Consider the following 17,149-nt stretch of genomic DNA (forward strand, 5'->3'; position numbering starts at 1 on the left):
GGAAGCTGTAGATATACAAACTATGACCTTGGGAGCCAAATCACCAGGTTGAGCATACTGGGATTGGGATGCCTGATTTGACATTTGTTTTGAGTTAATAGGTCTGGTCTGTTTGGTAGTTTGTGATGTAGTACTACAGAGAGACACAAGAGTATTGTGTATCAGTGTTGATGTGCCCACGTGGGCGCTATTAGTATCATAGTGAGAGAGGTGTGACGAATCTTGTTGACCAGAAATGGAATTAGTGGGAGAGGGGGAAAAAGTGTAAGCAAATATCCCTGACCAATTGACCTATAGAGTATTGCCCTTGGAATGAGGGTGCGGGGTACCTGGATGCGAAGTCGGGGCATTTTGTGTTTTCGCTTGTTGCGAAGAGGTCTATGTCTGGGGTTCACCACATCTGGAAGTACTGTTGAATCACTTGTGGGTGAATCTCCCATTCGTGTATTTGTTGCTGCGTCCTGCTTAAGAGGTCCACTAGTTGGTTGTGTATCCCTGGGATATACTCTGCTAGTAGTTCAATGTGATTGTGAATTGCCCACTTCCAAATTGTCTGTGCTAGAAGGAACAACTGAGATTAGAGTTTCCCCCACCCCCCTTCTGTTTTTGCAGATAATACATTATGGTTAAGTTGTCTGTCCTTATCAACACTGTTTTGTTCGTACTTTGTGGCTGAAAAGCTTTGAGTGCTAGGAACACTGCTAACAATTCCAAATGATTTATGTGATAAGTTTGTTGAATTGAGTTCCATTCCCCTTGTATGGTAAGGTTGTTGAGATGGGCTCCCCAACCTATGATTGATGCATTGGTTGCGATTATGGTCTGTGGTACAGGGTCCTGAAATGGCCGCCATTTTGATAAGTTGGTGTGATTCCACCATTACAGAGAGTTTTAAGTTTGGCGGTCCAACAACACTATATTGTGAAGTTGACCCTGTGCCTGAGACCATTGTTGCTAAAGACACTGTGTAGGGGTCTCATGTTTAGACGTGCTTTGGGTACTATTGCAATGCACGATGCCATCATTCCCAAAAGTTTCATGATAAACTTTACTGTGTAAGTGTGATTGTATTGTAGTTGAGATATGAGAGACTGTGGAAAGCTTGAAGTCTCTGTGGGTTTGGGTACGCGAATGCTGACTGAGTGTTCAGAATTGCTCCCAGATATGGTTGCATTTGCACTGGTTGAAGATGAGATTTCTGGTAATTGATTGTGAACCCTAGAATATGTAGGGTATCCACGGTATACTATGTGTGCTTTTGACAGGTTTGAATGATACTGGATTTTATGAGTCAGTCGTCCAGGTAGGGAAAGACATGTATATGTTGCCTTCTCGGGTATGCTGCAACCACTGCAAGGCATTTGGTAAATACCCTTGATGTTGTTGTTACTCCAAAGGGTAGTACTTTGAACTGGTAGTGCTTGCCTGCTATCACAAATCTTAGACATTTGTGATGTGCTGAATGTATGGGAATGTGGAAATAAGCATCTTTTAGATCTAATGCTGTCATGTAGTCTTGTTTTTGTAGCAGGGGAATGACGTCCTGAAGAGTGACCATGTGGAAATGCTCTAACAGGATGTACTGATTGCTGGGTCTGAGATCCAGGATTGGTCTGAGAGTACCATCCTTTTTTGGTATAAGGAAGTATAGAGAATATACTCCTGCCTCCTGTTGAGATATAGGTACCATCTCTATTGCATCCTTGATTAGAAGGGAGTGTACCTCTTGTTTTAATAAATGTAGGTGTTCCTGAGAAAGACTGTGCGAGCAAGGGAGAAATGTTTGGTGGAGTAGAGACGAGTTCTAGACAATAACCACTCTGGATAATTGACAGCAACCATTGATCTGTAGTAATGTTGTGCCATTGTTGGTAGAAACTTTCCAGTCTTCCTCCCACAGGAGATGTATACTTTGTGGGATGTGCAGAAAGTCACTGTTTAGTTGAGGTGGAGGAACCTCTTGTGGTGGATGTACCTCTACCTCTTAAGTTGTTTCCCTTGTAAGATCCTCTGAAAGACTCTCTGGTGTAAAATTGTTGTCCTTGCTTTTGTTGGGATGTGGATGACTCGGAGGTTGATGATTTAAAACTACCTCTACACTGGAGCCCATGAAAACGTCCCCGAGCAGGGGTAGTGTAAACGGCATCCATAGACTTAGCTGTATCAGTCTTTCTTTAGTTTCTCTATGGTGGTATCTACTTTTGGACCAAACAAGTGTTGCTTATCAAAAGGCATGAGTATGGCCTGTTGTAGTTCAGGTTTGAACCCTGACGTTCGCTGCTGCATCTAAGGTAGACCTAATTTAGTTGTTCGAGATAGCCTTGCCCACTGTAACTATCTGCTGTGCCCTTTTTTGGTATTCTGGTGGAAGGTACTGTAAGAACTCCTCCATCTTATCCCAATGAGCTCTATTGTATCTTGCTAATAGAGCTTGAAAAATTGCAATTTTCCGGTGATTAGCAGCTTGAGATTCTACTCTCTTCCCCGCTGCATCAAACATCTGACTTTTCCTTCTCTGGGGGAGGAGCATTCCCTGTGGATTGGCTATTTGCCCTTTTCCTGGCTGCACTAACAACTATAGAGTCAGGTGGCAATTGTTGGGTAATAAAAATTGGATCTGAAGGTGCAGGTTTGTAATTTTGGTCTACCCTTGGTGTAATAACCCTAGACTTTACTGGCTCCTTGAAAATGTCATCTGCATGTTTAAGCATGCCTGGTAGGCATTGATACTCCCTGTGAGTGGATGATAAGGTGTTGAATAAAAAAAAAAACATCCTCTATGGTATCTGTATGCAACTGCATGTTATGAAATGCAGCTGCCCTCGCTATAACCTGGTTGTAGGTAGTACTATCTTCAGGTGGAGATGGCCTAGCCGGGTATGAATCAGGATCATTGGATGGTATAGGGTCTGGATCAAATAAATCCCATGGGTCTACGTTGTAATGAGGGTCACCTAAATCATCGCCATGTGTATAGATAGGGGCCTGTAGAGAAAATTGTGTAGGTGGTGGTGATGGTGGAGTATCCGGTGGTGGAGAAGCAGGAAGTAAAGGAGAATGTGGTGGTGAAGGCTGTTGTACTGCCTTTGGTTTCTCCTTATGCTTGAATATCTTAGCAGGCGGAGGCCCAGCTTCTAAAGTCTCTTGGAAAGCTAACTTTCTCTTCGTTGTCGGAGGAGGAGAAGCAATAATCCTTCCAGTGTCTTTGTGGATCTGGATTTTGCGCTGTTTACTTCTAGTATGGGCCTTATGTCTGAAGACTCCTCTGTAGTCTGAGCATATTTTCCACCCACAGGTTTCAGCTCCTAAATTTTGGAGACTGAATGTTTTAGTCGGGCCGAGAATGTTGGCTCCGAAGTTGATGGCAGTTTTTTCCGGCTCCAAGGTGGAAGTCTCTGCTTTTAGACTAGATCCAGAAACAAGAGTGGAATGCTGTTCGGTTGGGGCACAATGCACTTTATTCTTTTTCGGTGCCGAACCCGACGGTTGGTCATCCATATGTGTCTTTCAGGTCCTACTATGGCTGGCAAGCAGTGGTGGACTCAAGACCATGCTGATGTCTCTTTGGTTGCCTTTAGGCAATGGGAAGGGGCTGATGTACTCACGTACTGCGTCGATTGGCTGTCCCCATCCGAGTCTCGGTCTGAATCAGAGTCTGCAATAGAAACTGCAGTCTGAGCTTGTTCTTTTCTGAAAATGTCAGGCGTTTGTTCCGACGACTTGGACGCCGTCTCCAACCGATGCGCTCTTCGATCCCTCAGAGCAAGGATCAACATGCTTCATGGTTTCTTTCCTGTGACCCGGAGAGAGACAGAGGTTGCACACATAATGTTGGTTGGTGTATGGGAACCTGGCGTGATACCAAGGGCAAAAGCGAAACAGAGTCTGTTCCATCAGCCTGACATTGCTCGAGAACCACGAGTCGAAGTGGGACAGAGAAGGGCGCGGTTGCCCAAAAAGGGCATTTAATTGACCCTGACGATAGCAATCGGATCGATGTAAGGAAACGCGATCGAAAACGATACAGACGTTTATAGAAAGAAGAGAGAAGTTCAGATAGTACTGAATCGAGATCTATCTGAGCGAGAGGAAACACGTCCGAAACCGACAGCGAAAAGAAAACAATCTAAGAAAGGACTCGATGCCCATGCGCACCATCACCGAGAGGAGGAGAAACTCGATGTTGTGACTCGAAACAGATTCTTCAAAGAAAAACAACTCGTAACACTCCGAGCCCAACACTAGATGGCGGACTTATGCAAAGCATGTGTACCTGCAGCTACACATGCCATGAAACACACACACTCATATATAATATGTATTTAAATTACTCATACTTAGCTGTGAAATAATGACTCGATGTAAATGTAGTAAAACTTATATATAAAGTTATGAATACCAATGTACTGCCTACAATGTAATGATTCCTGACGTACTGTCTGTGATGTAAAACACACCTATCTTGTAAATGAGAAATGGGAGATTCCTCGTTGTTGCATAAAGCATTTTCACTTCCATTACTTTTTTTTTTTTTATCATCCTTACGTGTTTCACTAAAATTACAACTAAATGGCTGTCTTTTTAACGTATATATATATGCTACACAGCCACAGATGAGCCCGTTTCCTTAGTGTCTGTCCTCACCTGTGATCTAATGCCACATCACGGACATCAAACTAGAAAACAAAAATGCTGATTTTTTTTTCCAAGTGCAAGATCACTGTTTTACAATACGTGGCACCAAATCCCACTTTAAAGCAGCAAGGAGTGAATGGCATTATTAAATACATTAAAAATGTTAAAGCACATGTGAGACAAACATCAATTAACGTCTCCCTGGACTCTTTAATGTTAAAACACCTTGAATACTTACAGTGATTTCCTCCTTTCTGTCCAAACGTTGTTGCCATTAGGGTTATTAATGAAAGCCAAAGAGGTACAAAAATCGGAATATATGAGAATAGATTATGGCCATCCAATCGGTGAACAAGCAGAATCTAAATAAAAAAGTAAATTGAACCTAATTACTTTCAGAATATCTTATGGTGAAAATAATCATTAAAGCAAGAGTAATATTACAACTTCCTGCATGCTGGGGGTGAGGTTGTGTACCATAAAAGACTTAAAGGGAACATCTAATGAACAAAAATTATAAAAATTATTTAGGAATCAATTTTTGGTCTAAGGGGTCTTGAAGATACGTTTACACCTTCTGAAGTAGATGTGTGTATTTTGCCTTTAGCTGAAAAATATGGTGTAACGGGTTTATGAGTCTTATCTCTGACTTTATTTTCACAAAACAGAAGCAAAAAAATGCACAAAGAACACTCAGAACTATATCTTATAGATCTCATCACATAAAATCAGTTGTTATAGAGCACAACTGTAACGGTCTCAAGGCACTAGGGGGGTTTGTCCTCTGAGCTTCAGTTGAAGAGCCAGGTTTTAAGGTCCTTCCTGAATTGAGGTAGCAATGGTGATTGCCTGAGGTGCAGGGTGTTCCAGCTCTTTGCTGTGAGGTAGGCAAAGGATCTTTCACCAGCCAAGGTCTTCCATATGCAGGGTATGGGGGCTAGTGCTTGTTGAGCAAAGTGGACTGGTGGGGGAGTAGAAGGTGATGCAGTGGTGGAGGTAGGTGTGTCCTAAGTTGTGGAGGGCCTTGTAGAAGTGGAAGAGGAGCTTGAAGTTAATTATTTTCTCAACTGGAAGCCAATGTAGATCTCTTAGGTGATTGGAGATATTTTTGCGGTGGGGAATGTCCAGGATGAGTATGGTGGATGCATTTTGGATGTGCTGTAATTTCTTCAGGTTCTTCTGGGTGGTATCAGCGTAGAAGGCATTGCAACAGTCGAGTCTGCTGGTAACCAGGGCATGGGTTACGGTTTTGCTGCAGTCCTTTGGGATCCATTTGTAGATCTTCGGGAGAAGTCTGTGTGTGAAAGCAGAAGGATGTGACTGACTTGGCGGGTCACGGTGAGCGATGAGTCAAGGACGAAGCAGAGGTTGTGCGAGTGGTTGGTGTGGGTGTGTGACGGGGTCGATGGCCACCAGGAGTCGTCCCAGCCTGATGTGGGTGTTCCCAGGATGAGGATCTCTGTCTTGTCAGAGTTGAGCTTGAGGCAGCTGTCCTTCATCCAAGCGGCGACAGCTTCCATCAGGTTGTGGAAATTCTTCTTGGTTTTTTCAGTCAATGAGATGACCAGCTGGTTATCGTCGGCGTAGGAGAGGATGTTCCACCCATGGCTCCTGACGATGGACGTGAGCGGGCCATGTAGATGCTGAAGAGTGTGGGGCTCAGGGCGGAGCCCGTGGAACTCCGCAGGTGATCTCCATAGGTTCTGACAGGTAAGGCCGGAGTCTGACTCTGAGTTATGCCAGACAGGAAGGAGCGTATCCACTATAGGGCCTTTCTGCAGATGCCGGCTGCGTGGAGCCTGGAACAGAAGGTGAGGTGTGAGACCATGCTGAAGGCGGTCAATAGGACCAGCAGGATGAGGGCTGTTGTATGGCTGTGGTCAAGGAGCAAGCAGCAAGTGGATGTAATCTGTGGCAGCGAGGAGGGCGGTCTCCGTGTTGTGATTGCTTCTGGAGCCTGTTTGGGAGGTGTCCAGGATGTTATTGTCCTCAATGTGCTTACAGAGCTGAGTGTTGATGGCCTTTTCAGTTACCTTGGCTGGGAAAGGCATCAGAGAGAGATGGGTAATTCTTGAGGTTTTCGGGATCGGCCGTTGGTTTCTTTAAGAGTGGGTGGATCTCATCATGCTTCCAGTCCTCTGGGAAGGTGGCAGTCTCTATGGAACGGTTGAGGGTGTGTTGGAGCTCGGATGCCATGGATGTGTTGGCCTTGTTGAAAATGTGACGAAGACAGGGGTCTGTAGGGGCTCCGGAGTGGATGCTGCTCATGATGGTGTGGGTTTCGCCTGTGGTGAGGGTGGTCCAGAGGTACAGGGTCTGTGGTGGTTTGATGGATCGGACCTGGGGGGTTGTTGGAGGGCTTGGAGGGTCTTGCAAAACAAAGCTGTCATATATGTCATTGATTTTCCGGTGGAAGAAGTTGGCTAGCCTGTCGCTAAGATCTTGAGATGAGGGATGCTTGCAGTTTCTGACTGGGCTTTGACAAACTCTGACCACAGTGAAGAGCTCTTTGGTGTTGTGACTGGTGGTGCTGATATGGTCCTGCAGAGCGGCTTTCCTGGTGACTCTGATGAGGTGGTCTGCAGGCGTGCCTGGAGTCCGCGAGCACAGGAGAGAAAAAGCTGGCCTTCTTGAGGCGATGTTTCACTGAAGTCTTACGGAAAGGTGCTAGGGTGTTGGCGCAGTCAGAGATCCACTGGTGAAAGTTCCGTGCTGAGCTGTTAGCGCCTGCGGTAGGGGGCAACTTGCTGAGGGTGTTGGAGAACTGTTCCTCAGTGATCCAGTTCCATTTTCTGCCTGGGGCTCGGAGTTTGTGGAGGGGGATTGTCGGTGAGGTGGTGGTGAAATGGATGCAGTGGTGGTCAGTCCAGTGAAGTGTGGAGGTGATGTTGTTGCTGGTGGAGAACATGGCTTTGAGCATGTGACCAGTGATGTGTGTTGGTGAGGTGACCAGTTGCTATAGTCCTATTGTGGAGAGGTTGTCAAGCAGGGAAGCAGTGTTGGTGTTGTCGCCGTTGTCAATGTGGTATTTGAGGTCGCAGAGGAGAAAGTAGTTCGAGGAGGCGTGAGCGCGAGGAGAAATAATGTCGATGATGGAATCACTGAAGGCTGGCCGGGGGCCGGGTGGCCTGTGGATGAGTGTACTGCAGAAGGCTTTGGTGTGGCGTGTAACTGGAAGTGGAGGTGCTCCATGACGGGAGAGTGTTCTTCTGCGTTGTTTGTCAAGCAGAGGGAGGATTTGTATACGATGGCCAGGCTGCCACCTGGTCGAGAAGGTCAGTCTTAGAGAGCAGTTAGTAGTCGTTGGGGATGGCAATGGCAATGTTCGGTGCAGATGCTGGGTTTGTCTAAGTTTCAGTGAGGAAAGCCATGTCCAGGCGGGTGGAGTCCAGTAGGTCCCAGAGTTCTGTAGCGTGTTTGTGGAGGGAGCGAATGTTAGGTGGATCCACTGAGACGCTCCGGGTAGGTGTTCGATGGCTCAGCAGCAGGAGGGTCCAGTGCTTGCTGCAGAGTTAGGGTTTGGTGGCAGTGGAGGCAGGAGAATGGTCTCTGGGTGTCTCTGGGTGATGCGTGATGGCAGGCAGTGGCGTGTCCTGTGTGCAGTGCGTGGAGGGTCTCTGCGCTGTCGCAATGGAAGGTCGGATGACATGGGGGTCATGGCGCTGGGTGCGGTCCAGTTGCGGCCAGGCCCAGACAGGCTTGCCTTTAGCACGCCTTCGGCAAACCAGCAGCCACCACTAAGAAGGGGAGGGATGCGGGGGTTCGGGTCAGCTGGGAGGCGGGAAAACCTTTTGCAGGGAGGGACGGGGTGGGGCTGTAGCATTGTGGGAAACACAGGGAGAGTGAAAGGATGATGAAGAGAGAAAGAGACAAGAAAGAGAGAAAAAAAATATATAAATTACAGAAAAAAAAAAAAAGCAGAAGTAAAAAGAGACAGTAAGATACTTACATGCAGGTGGACACTAGGCTAACAGGGATGAGACACAGGCGGGAGCCCGCGGGCAGAGGTGGACCTCGAACTGAGAGCCAGGCAGGCTCTCAGTTAGAACGCAGCGGAGGCAGCAGCAAAAGGTGATGCTGCACAGAGTGAGCAGACGCTGACCAGGAGGTCAGATGAGTCACAGAATTAGTGAAGTAATGAAGATGTGGCAGCTCAAGAGTGGGGTTCAGCTTACAGAAATAAATGCTTGTGTTGCAGGGCTCAAAAAGAATCTACTCCACCACTCACTATGGTGAGTCATTTTTTATCAGGTCAAGCTACTTTTAGGACTTAATTGCCCCTTCCTTCTGGTGAGTTGACAAATAACAGGTGTTCTGTTCAGTCAGAAAGTGAAGGAGCAATAAAAGATGCCTTTCAATCTTGTTCTTGTAGGTCACATTTGCTCTGTGTTCACAGGTCACAGAGGTCAAAAGTCAAATTGTCTTACAATTCATTTTCCTTCTGACTGCAGAGTTTCAGGATTGTGTAAGGTGAACTTTCTGACCTGCTATTTAAAGTGTGAAATAAAAGGCAATAGAGTGTCAGGTTCTTCCTAACACACAAGATTTAAATGGCTAAATCAACTGTACAAATATTTCAAAATGTATTTCAGTAGTTGTGAAAGCCAATTTTTGTGTACTTGTGTGGTGAAAAACATATTTTAATAGGATGAAAACAAATTAGAATACTTCACGTGTTTATGTGCAAAGGATGTTTTCTGAAACCCAATTTTTACAGATTGTTAATACACTATATAGTTTTATGAGTAAAGCAGCATGTTAGTGGAAAGGATTTTGGACATTGCTAGGAAATTTACTGTGTCTACAACAGCATGGTCTAGTAATATATTTATTAAACATGAGTGTTTAAACAAACTGAGAAACGCTCCTGCCCTGATGGCAGTGCTATTAGTAAACTAAAAGCAAGTCATAGGTCTCCTAGATGTGGGCTAGATTCTTGAGATACATGGAGCAAACTTTAGTCTATTTAATCAAACAAAATATTTTTTTTGTACTGCAGAAATGCTGAGCTCACATATTTGACGGCGCAATCATATGTGAGAATGAAGAAAAAGGCGACTCTGTAAACTATTTGCCCAGGATCACACAATGAGACCAGTTTACGGGTCAACTACATTACAGGTAGGTCGAGTAGATTATTCAAGTTACTTTACTTGCAGGTCTTGCAACATTTTTATTATTTTTCAAAGCCTGTGTTGTGTCCCACGTGTAAAAATAAACTAAAACAAAAAAAAGTAACACTAGCAATACTAAACAGTACCATTTAGAAAAAAAAACACTGAAAATCAATGATGTTCGAAAGACAACGACGCTGCATTGCCTATTCCTCCGTAGAATAAAAGAGTTAGGCAAAACGTTCAACCAATTGTGCTTTTTTTCAAAGGAAAAAAATACCACATTGCCTTGCAAAATTCTACTTACTTCGAATGTGAGTAAAGGAACGACAACTGCCATCCAGCTGATAGCCATTGTTATATGTGTTCTCCTTTGCTCAGCAATCACATCCATAGAACGCAGGAAAAGCACTGACCAGACAATGTAATAAAGCACCACCAGGCACAAGAAGGACATCAAGATCCACAAAGGAACACAAACAACCTAAAAATAAAATTACAAAATGGTAAGGGATAGATAGATATTCTAAGGTGGCAAAAAGCCCACTCAGTGACAATTTTTCTGCTATAAAGTCAGCTACGCTGTAAAATCAGTTGCGGGTTACAATGTAGGTATTAGCGAACGTGTGTTATACACATGGTTGATACGGATCAATGGCACAGACAAGTTTACACCATCCAAATCCACTCACAGAATGTTACAAATGGTTCACCCGGTTCAAGCATTCCCTTGCATTACTTTTTATGCCATCTGAGTATACAGGAAGCAGTGACATACATCTCTGGGGAGTCTAAGTAAAAGTAAAAAATAAATACATACAAGCCAGGGCCAGGTGATGATCTTGTCCAGTCTGAGTGCAATGAATATGAATTGTAGAATATTGACTGAGCACAGGATTTCGAGCTGAAAAAAAAGTAAATTGACATTATTACAGAAAACAAAACGTTAATCTGCACAATTCTAAGCATCCTATGTAAAACTATTCATAGAGGTGAAGTGAAGTAACAGGTCCCGAAAAGTAAAGAATATTTCAATTTTGCTCGGAGGATTGTCCTTCTAAGAAACCCCCTCTCGTCAATTCACCTCTTGTAGGTTGGCTGCTGCAGGACACGCCCTCCCCATGTTCTATTAACCGTTTACATACAAGAGAGCATTTCAGGCCATGAAAAGCAACCATACCATTGTGCATAGCCAAGGGGTAACAACCGTCTGTGCTTGTCAGCTGCCACAGACCATGGGGGAAAGGTAAATACAAAGTTGTAGGTTTTTTACTTTTCATTAAGCATCCCTTTTTGCAAAATGGCTCTTTGGCAATAGAGGTATGCCTTAAAAATAACAGGGAAGGTTCACAGGTAACATGGCTAGAAAATACTTTCCCTACGTTTCTGACACATAAGTTACTCTTGGGTAAGACCATTATTTCGACATGATGAGCTAAACCGCGACAGGCTTCTTTTTCTTATTATTGTTTGACTTGTGCCATCACATTTTTAATAAGTAATGGTAAGGTTTGCATAAAAATACTTATTTATTAAAAATCTTTAATAAATTCTGCTAATGGAACATTTTACGGAGCAGAGAGGCCCTAAACACTAAATAGGGCTGACTGGACAACCATCAATTTTGGGTGGTGGTCCAATATACATTAAACGCTCGGGCCCTCAGTCATCCCAAAAGCCTTGATTCACCAATGCTACATATTTATTTTACTTGATACCAATGATGTTAAAAGTAACCTATGAAGATACCTGAAGAAGTGAGTGGAAAATGAAATTAAAACGTATTTAAAACAACTTGAGGAGAGGGTGTCACATGCAAACATCTATGGGGACAAACAAGCAGTCACAAGGGCAATAATGCTATATTCATTACCTTAGGCCCTGCTTTTAAAAGAGAAAGTGACAGCATGAAAGACATTTTTTCCACTACTTGTATTCAACCAGGGACCCGGATGCACTAGCGAGATACTATTGCAGCTCTGCTGGCAGGAACATAAATCCAATGATTATCCTATTAAATAAGGGGGATCTGAGAGGAAATAAATATTGAACTGCGGTAATGGCACCCTGGGGCGCAGATGGACATGTTTTTGCCCAGAATCAGAGCAGTGCATGGGAATTTGGCGCGCGGCAGGAGAGAGCCCGGAGGACCCAAAGCTAGCAAACTGATGGGGTGCCACAAACTGACTGGTGCACTCTGTAGATTACAGTGGGGATTACCGGTTTGCTCGTGCCCCGCCCCACCCCTCCTTGGAAGCGAGATGAGGCGGGGCTCAATATTAAAGCAGAGCCTGACTGCACCCTGAAACGGGAGCAGGAGAACGACTGTTGGTGATGTTTTGATTCTGAACGAGGTATTGGCGCTGGAGAGCTGCTTGTGACCCTCTTGGCCCAGTAGCTGGAGTGAGGAGGCCCTCTGGTGACGAAAGAGGAGTGCATGAAGTCATCTCCTATATTGCACTGGAAGTTATGGTGACGCCTTGAGGGCCCTGCTGCAGAAAATGGGTAAAGTTGATGCTAAGCAAACAAAACTTCCATTTGAAAACGTAAGACAAACATGCACTATGGAACCTCCATCCGAGGATTCTCCGTGGGGTCTGGATGGTGGAGCTGACCAAGGTCCGGAACCTGATATTAGGGCTATGTTCTTAGATCTCAAGCAAAGCCTTAGGGCAACTGATACAGAAACGGACCGCCTGCCTTGTAGATAGGTTTGACCATCTCAAGGAAAAAGTTGAGAAACATCAAGGCCGCAAAGAACAACTTGCGCACCGAAGCTCTGAAGTAGAAGACAGGCAAACCGGCGACAGAGAAAAACTCTTTCGTATGGAAAAAGTACTCTGCCCAGATTTATAATAGTATGCCTACTGAATTATAGGGATCATGATGTGGTGTTACGCCAGGCGAGCAAGAGGCGTCCAGTGCGATTACAAGGAAATGAAGTACCGATATACCCAGACTTCATGTTAATGGTATAGGCCGCTAGAAGGAATTTATGAATTCTTACCAGTGAAACGTATACTTCAGCGCACGGATGCGAAATACTCCCCACTATACCCAGCCGAATTGAAAATATTGCTTTAAGGAAAGACACACTATTTGAAGGATCCAAATGCCGCAGCAAAATTTGTCAAGAGCATCCCAGTGAAGACGGGAGGGGCGTTGCTGAGAACTGACCTCGACGACTAGGGATGCCTAAGTGACAATGATTAGCTCTATGCCCCCCGCTGCACGAGAAGACTGTTCGACCAGGTACAGAACATTATTGTACATGCACTGTTGGCAGGGATCGCTGTCTTCGGGGCGTCGCCCCCGAAGCACGACGGTAAGAAGTTGGAAGACACCCCGAGTTGCTGCACCGGGAACCATTAAGGCTACTGTGAAGCGCTGCTTCTCCTTTTCCCTGGTCTGGTCCTTCGGGGATGTAAGACATTGTCGCTGCCCTCGATGGAGCTCGCACCAGACTGCGGAGGCGGCCTTCCCTCTGACATAAGGGATAAGGTGGACGAGAAGCGGCGAGATACATTTTCCACATATGGGACCAATAGTTGTAAAGGTTGGGAGCACACTGATGGCTAATGCTGAGCCTTCATCAGAAGAGGAGATGTGAGAATGCGAGATGGTGACTGCCTCCCCTAAATGTTTTAATTGCGATTACATTTACAGGGGTGCCCCTTTATGACTTGTTAATTCCGGCTACCCGGCTTATAGTAGCTGGGAGACCGTCAGGGGATGAGTCCTGGGAGATGTTTACTTTTATACTGGGTTCCCGCACGGGAGGGAAGTCTGAATATGGCCCGTTTGGGGGGCTAAAGTGGGAGGTGGGAGGAATGTACTTAGGTGCATACTGTTTGAAGTAGGTTATTTACCCTTTGGAACTCAAATCCCCTTTTCCTTAAATACTCAGCATTTAGGTATTACATGTATGGCTTGGCGAGAGGCTCTAGGCGGCAGGAACGAAAGGCGAATGAACCATGGGCTGCGCGATCTCCCTGATAAATAGCTCTTAAACTATGCATTCAATTAAGCTTCTAACTTGGAATATAAGGGGTCCGAATAACCGGCGTGAGGCAGGACATGTTCTGGGGTACCTGAAGCACTACTCAATAGATCTTTTTTTTTTTTTTTTACAGGAACTCCACCTTACGGAGAGCACGCAGGCATGTTTGAGGACTGGGTGGGGGTGCGAAAAACACACAGCATACTACTCTAATTATGTGCACCGGGTGGCCATACTCACCCGCAAAGGAATACTGTGGCACACTAGACAGGCTATATATTTCAAGCAGGGTCGCTATGTGCTGCTCTCTGGCATACTGCATGGGTGCCTGGTTAATTTTATCACAATATATGGACCTAATGTTGATGACCCCCAGTTCTTTGCAGGAGTGTGACGATTGGCGAACTCCTTGGGCCCTGGAGCACAAGTGTGGGGTGGAGATTTCAATGTAGTCTAGGACTCAAATGTAGACAGCTTGGGACACTAAGCGCCCACATCCATGAGCAGCGGCCCAGTTGCGAACGATTATAGATGACTTTAAGCTGGTGGACATATGGCGCTCCCGCTACCCGGATGCTTCTGAGGGCACGTGTATGGCGACGACGTACAACATGTGGTCCTGCACAGACTACTGGTTAACACTGCACGATGTTGGTGCATGGACTGTACGGGTTGGCCACCTACCTCGGATATTATCTGACCATGCCCCTGTCTTATTTGAACTAGTGATATCAGGTGGCCCCACACATGTATTCGCCTGGAGATTCCCATCTGGGGCCTTGAGAGACCAGGTGGTCAGGGAAGAAATTGGGACTGCAATAGCAGAATACGTTCAGCATAATGAAACACCAGAGATGACTCACTCTGCCCTTTCCTTTGGGAGGCGTTTAAGGTGGTGATGCGTGGCAGCTGTATCACAAAGCAGGCTGGATTTCTTTGTGCACTAAGGGGGGAGTTAGGTAGGCTGGAGGAAGAGATAAGGGAATTGGAGATCCGTTACTTTTCAGAGGGCAATGTCACCACATTAGCAGATATATGCAAGAAGGTGGCAGAGTTTGAAGAAGCAGCACAGAGGAAAACACATTATCTGAGCAAGGAGGCCTGAGCACGTCGATATGGGGAGGGTGACAAAGCAGGGAGGACCCTGGCCCAGTTGCCCAAGAAACCTTGAGCTAGCAATTACATAGGACAGTTGCATGATGCCAATCAACACATACATGCCAACACTGAGGAGGTGCAGGAGGAGATGGCTGCCTTTTTTTCCACCTTATATCAGTCATGGCAGCCTACTCAACCACCCAATCTGGTGCAGTATTTTCCCTCCATACAGTTGTTCTGGCTGGAAGACTGCCACAGGAGACACCCTGACTAACCTTTTACAGTGGTCTGCATTATTAATGCTATGCCAGCCGATAAGGTACCAATGTTAGATGGGCTTACGACTGCATTCTACAAGGAATATGCTCACCTTCTGGCACCACACCTCCTCGCAATGTATGAGGATTCGCTATCCATGGGGATATTGTCACCTTCACTAACAGAGGCGTTGTTCATGACAATTCTTAAAACTAGCCGTGGCCCCAAGCATTGCGACTCCTATCGCCCGCTATCCCTGATAAACTTGAACAACCAAATATTGGCCATGTTAATAGCTGCAATACTACTCCCACTACTGCCAACTATAGTCTGTCCCAATCAATCGGGGTTTGTGCCGGGCAGATCCAGGTCCCACAATCTGCGAACCTTCTTTACCCTTCTCCATACCATCGAGCCGTCCCTGAATGCAGCAGCTATATTTTTAGATGCCACCAAGGCGTTTGACTCCTTGGAGTGGCCATATCTGTTCACTCACCTACCGAGATTGGGAGTGAGCGCCAGTTTCATACAGATGATCAGGCTGCTTTATACTCAGCCAATGGCTCGCATGCCGGTGAATGGAACACTCATGACCCTCCTTGCGCGATCACAATGCCCTCTTTGTGCCCCCCCCCCCCCCCCCCTATCCTGTTTTTGGTAGCCATGGAGCCTCATGATGCTCCGCTGCACCAGCATCATGCACAGTGTGGCCTTGCATTCATCCCCCGGAAGATTATTATTTCCATGTACGCTGACAATGTTACGCTGTACGTTCGAGACCCCGAGGCAAATCTGGACCCATTAATTAGGGAACTCACTACTTTTGAAGAATTGTCTGGAATTTCTATAAACTGAGAGAAATCTGTCTTGTTCACCTTGACAGATGCAAGAACTTAATTCTCTCCTGAATGCCTGATGGATTGGGTAGAGGATCCTGGAAATACCTGGGAATATGGCTGAGTAGAGATATAGACGAACTGTGGAGAAGTAACAATGGATGCCTATTGACTTGGCTAGATGACTGTTTGGAGGGCTCGCAACGTCTTCCACTATCTCTAGCGTTAAGACTGGCCATTGCCAAAAGGGCGATTCTTCCAAAATTCTTCTACTTATTTTTAAATTTGCTGCTACCTCTATTGCAGCATTTTAGGAAGCAGATCAGATTGCGCTTGGTATCACTGGCGTGGGCCGGACAGAAACCTCGAATCGCCTGGGAGATCTTGACGCTTCCTTTCAAACAGGGGGTTGGGTGCACCGGATATGGACATATTACTACAGCGCATAAATGCAGTTTGCTCACCACGGGTTACACCTCATTCAATTTCAGGCACAATACTGTCGCTCAGCAGGACCTGCTGGCCCCGTGCCCCCTACCAATGATACTCTTCCAAAACCCCAAGTGCCCTAGAGCGCAGATCAACACAGCAACATGTACAGTGTAGGCTTGGGGTGAGCTTAGAAGATGAGCCACATCAAAACATCTGTTCGCTCCATCAGTGCAACTTATTGGAAACCCCTTGCTAACTATTAGAGCAGATTCTGGGGCTTGTTCCCACTTACGCAACATCAAATGGACAACAATGGTGACTTGCTAACTCCACCAGAGGTACTAGAGGCTGCTGATAGATCCCCCCTGAACGTTTTCACATACTACCAGCTTAGAGCGGCTATTAGGGCACTCCACGACTCGTTTCCAGAGGTCCCACCAGTATTTAAGATACTTAGGAATGTGATCACATCTCCCTCACCCCGCAGGTTGATTACAAGATTATATGGAGGAGACTACGCAGGTGCAGACCCCTGCCAGATGAGTGGCATGGGGTGCTGACTTGACCACCCCCCTCACTGATGCTCAATGACGTCACTGTTGTACCCAGGCATGCGCACTTTCTCCTAGTTAAAAGATTATGCCTGGTACATTTTAATATTTTGCATAGATTATGTCACACACCGGAGAGGATGCACAGGGCAGGTCAGATAGCTGATGTGCGACCCCCTGTGCAGGCTTTTTGCACCGTGCCTGGGATTGTCCAGGAGTGGGGTG

At 45.8% G+C, this 17,149-nt stretch overlaps 1 protein-coding gene across 1 annotated transcript in view; it reads right to left on the reverse strand.

The window, feature by feature from the left end:
- The window catches only part of TMEM185A (transmembrane protein 185A), a 126,198-nt gene that overhangs the window by 55,545 nt on the left and 53,504 nt on the right, over positions 1–17,149 (reverse strand). The window contains exons 4-6 of the mRNA XM_069212413.1: positions 10,570–10,653; positions 10,057–10,233; positions 4,874–4,997 (exon numbers count right to left, since the gene is read on the reverse strand). Coding sequence (XP_069068514.1) covers positions 4,874–4,997; positions 10,057–10,233; positions 10,570–10,653 — 385 coding nt within the window. The remainder of the gene's footprint in view (positions 1–4,873; positions 4,998–10,056; positions 10,234–10,569; positions 10,654–17,149) is intronic.

The sequence above is a fragment of the Pleurodeles waltl genome, chromosome 2_1 (genome assembly GCF_031143425.1).
Source record: "Pleurodeles waltl isolate 20211129_DDA chromosome 2_1, aPleWal1.hap1.20221129, whole genome shotgun sequence".
Lineage (NCBI taxonomy): Eukaryota > Metazoa > Chordata > Amphibia > Caudata > Salamandridae > Pleurodeles > Pleurodeles waltl.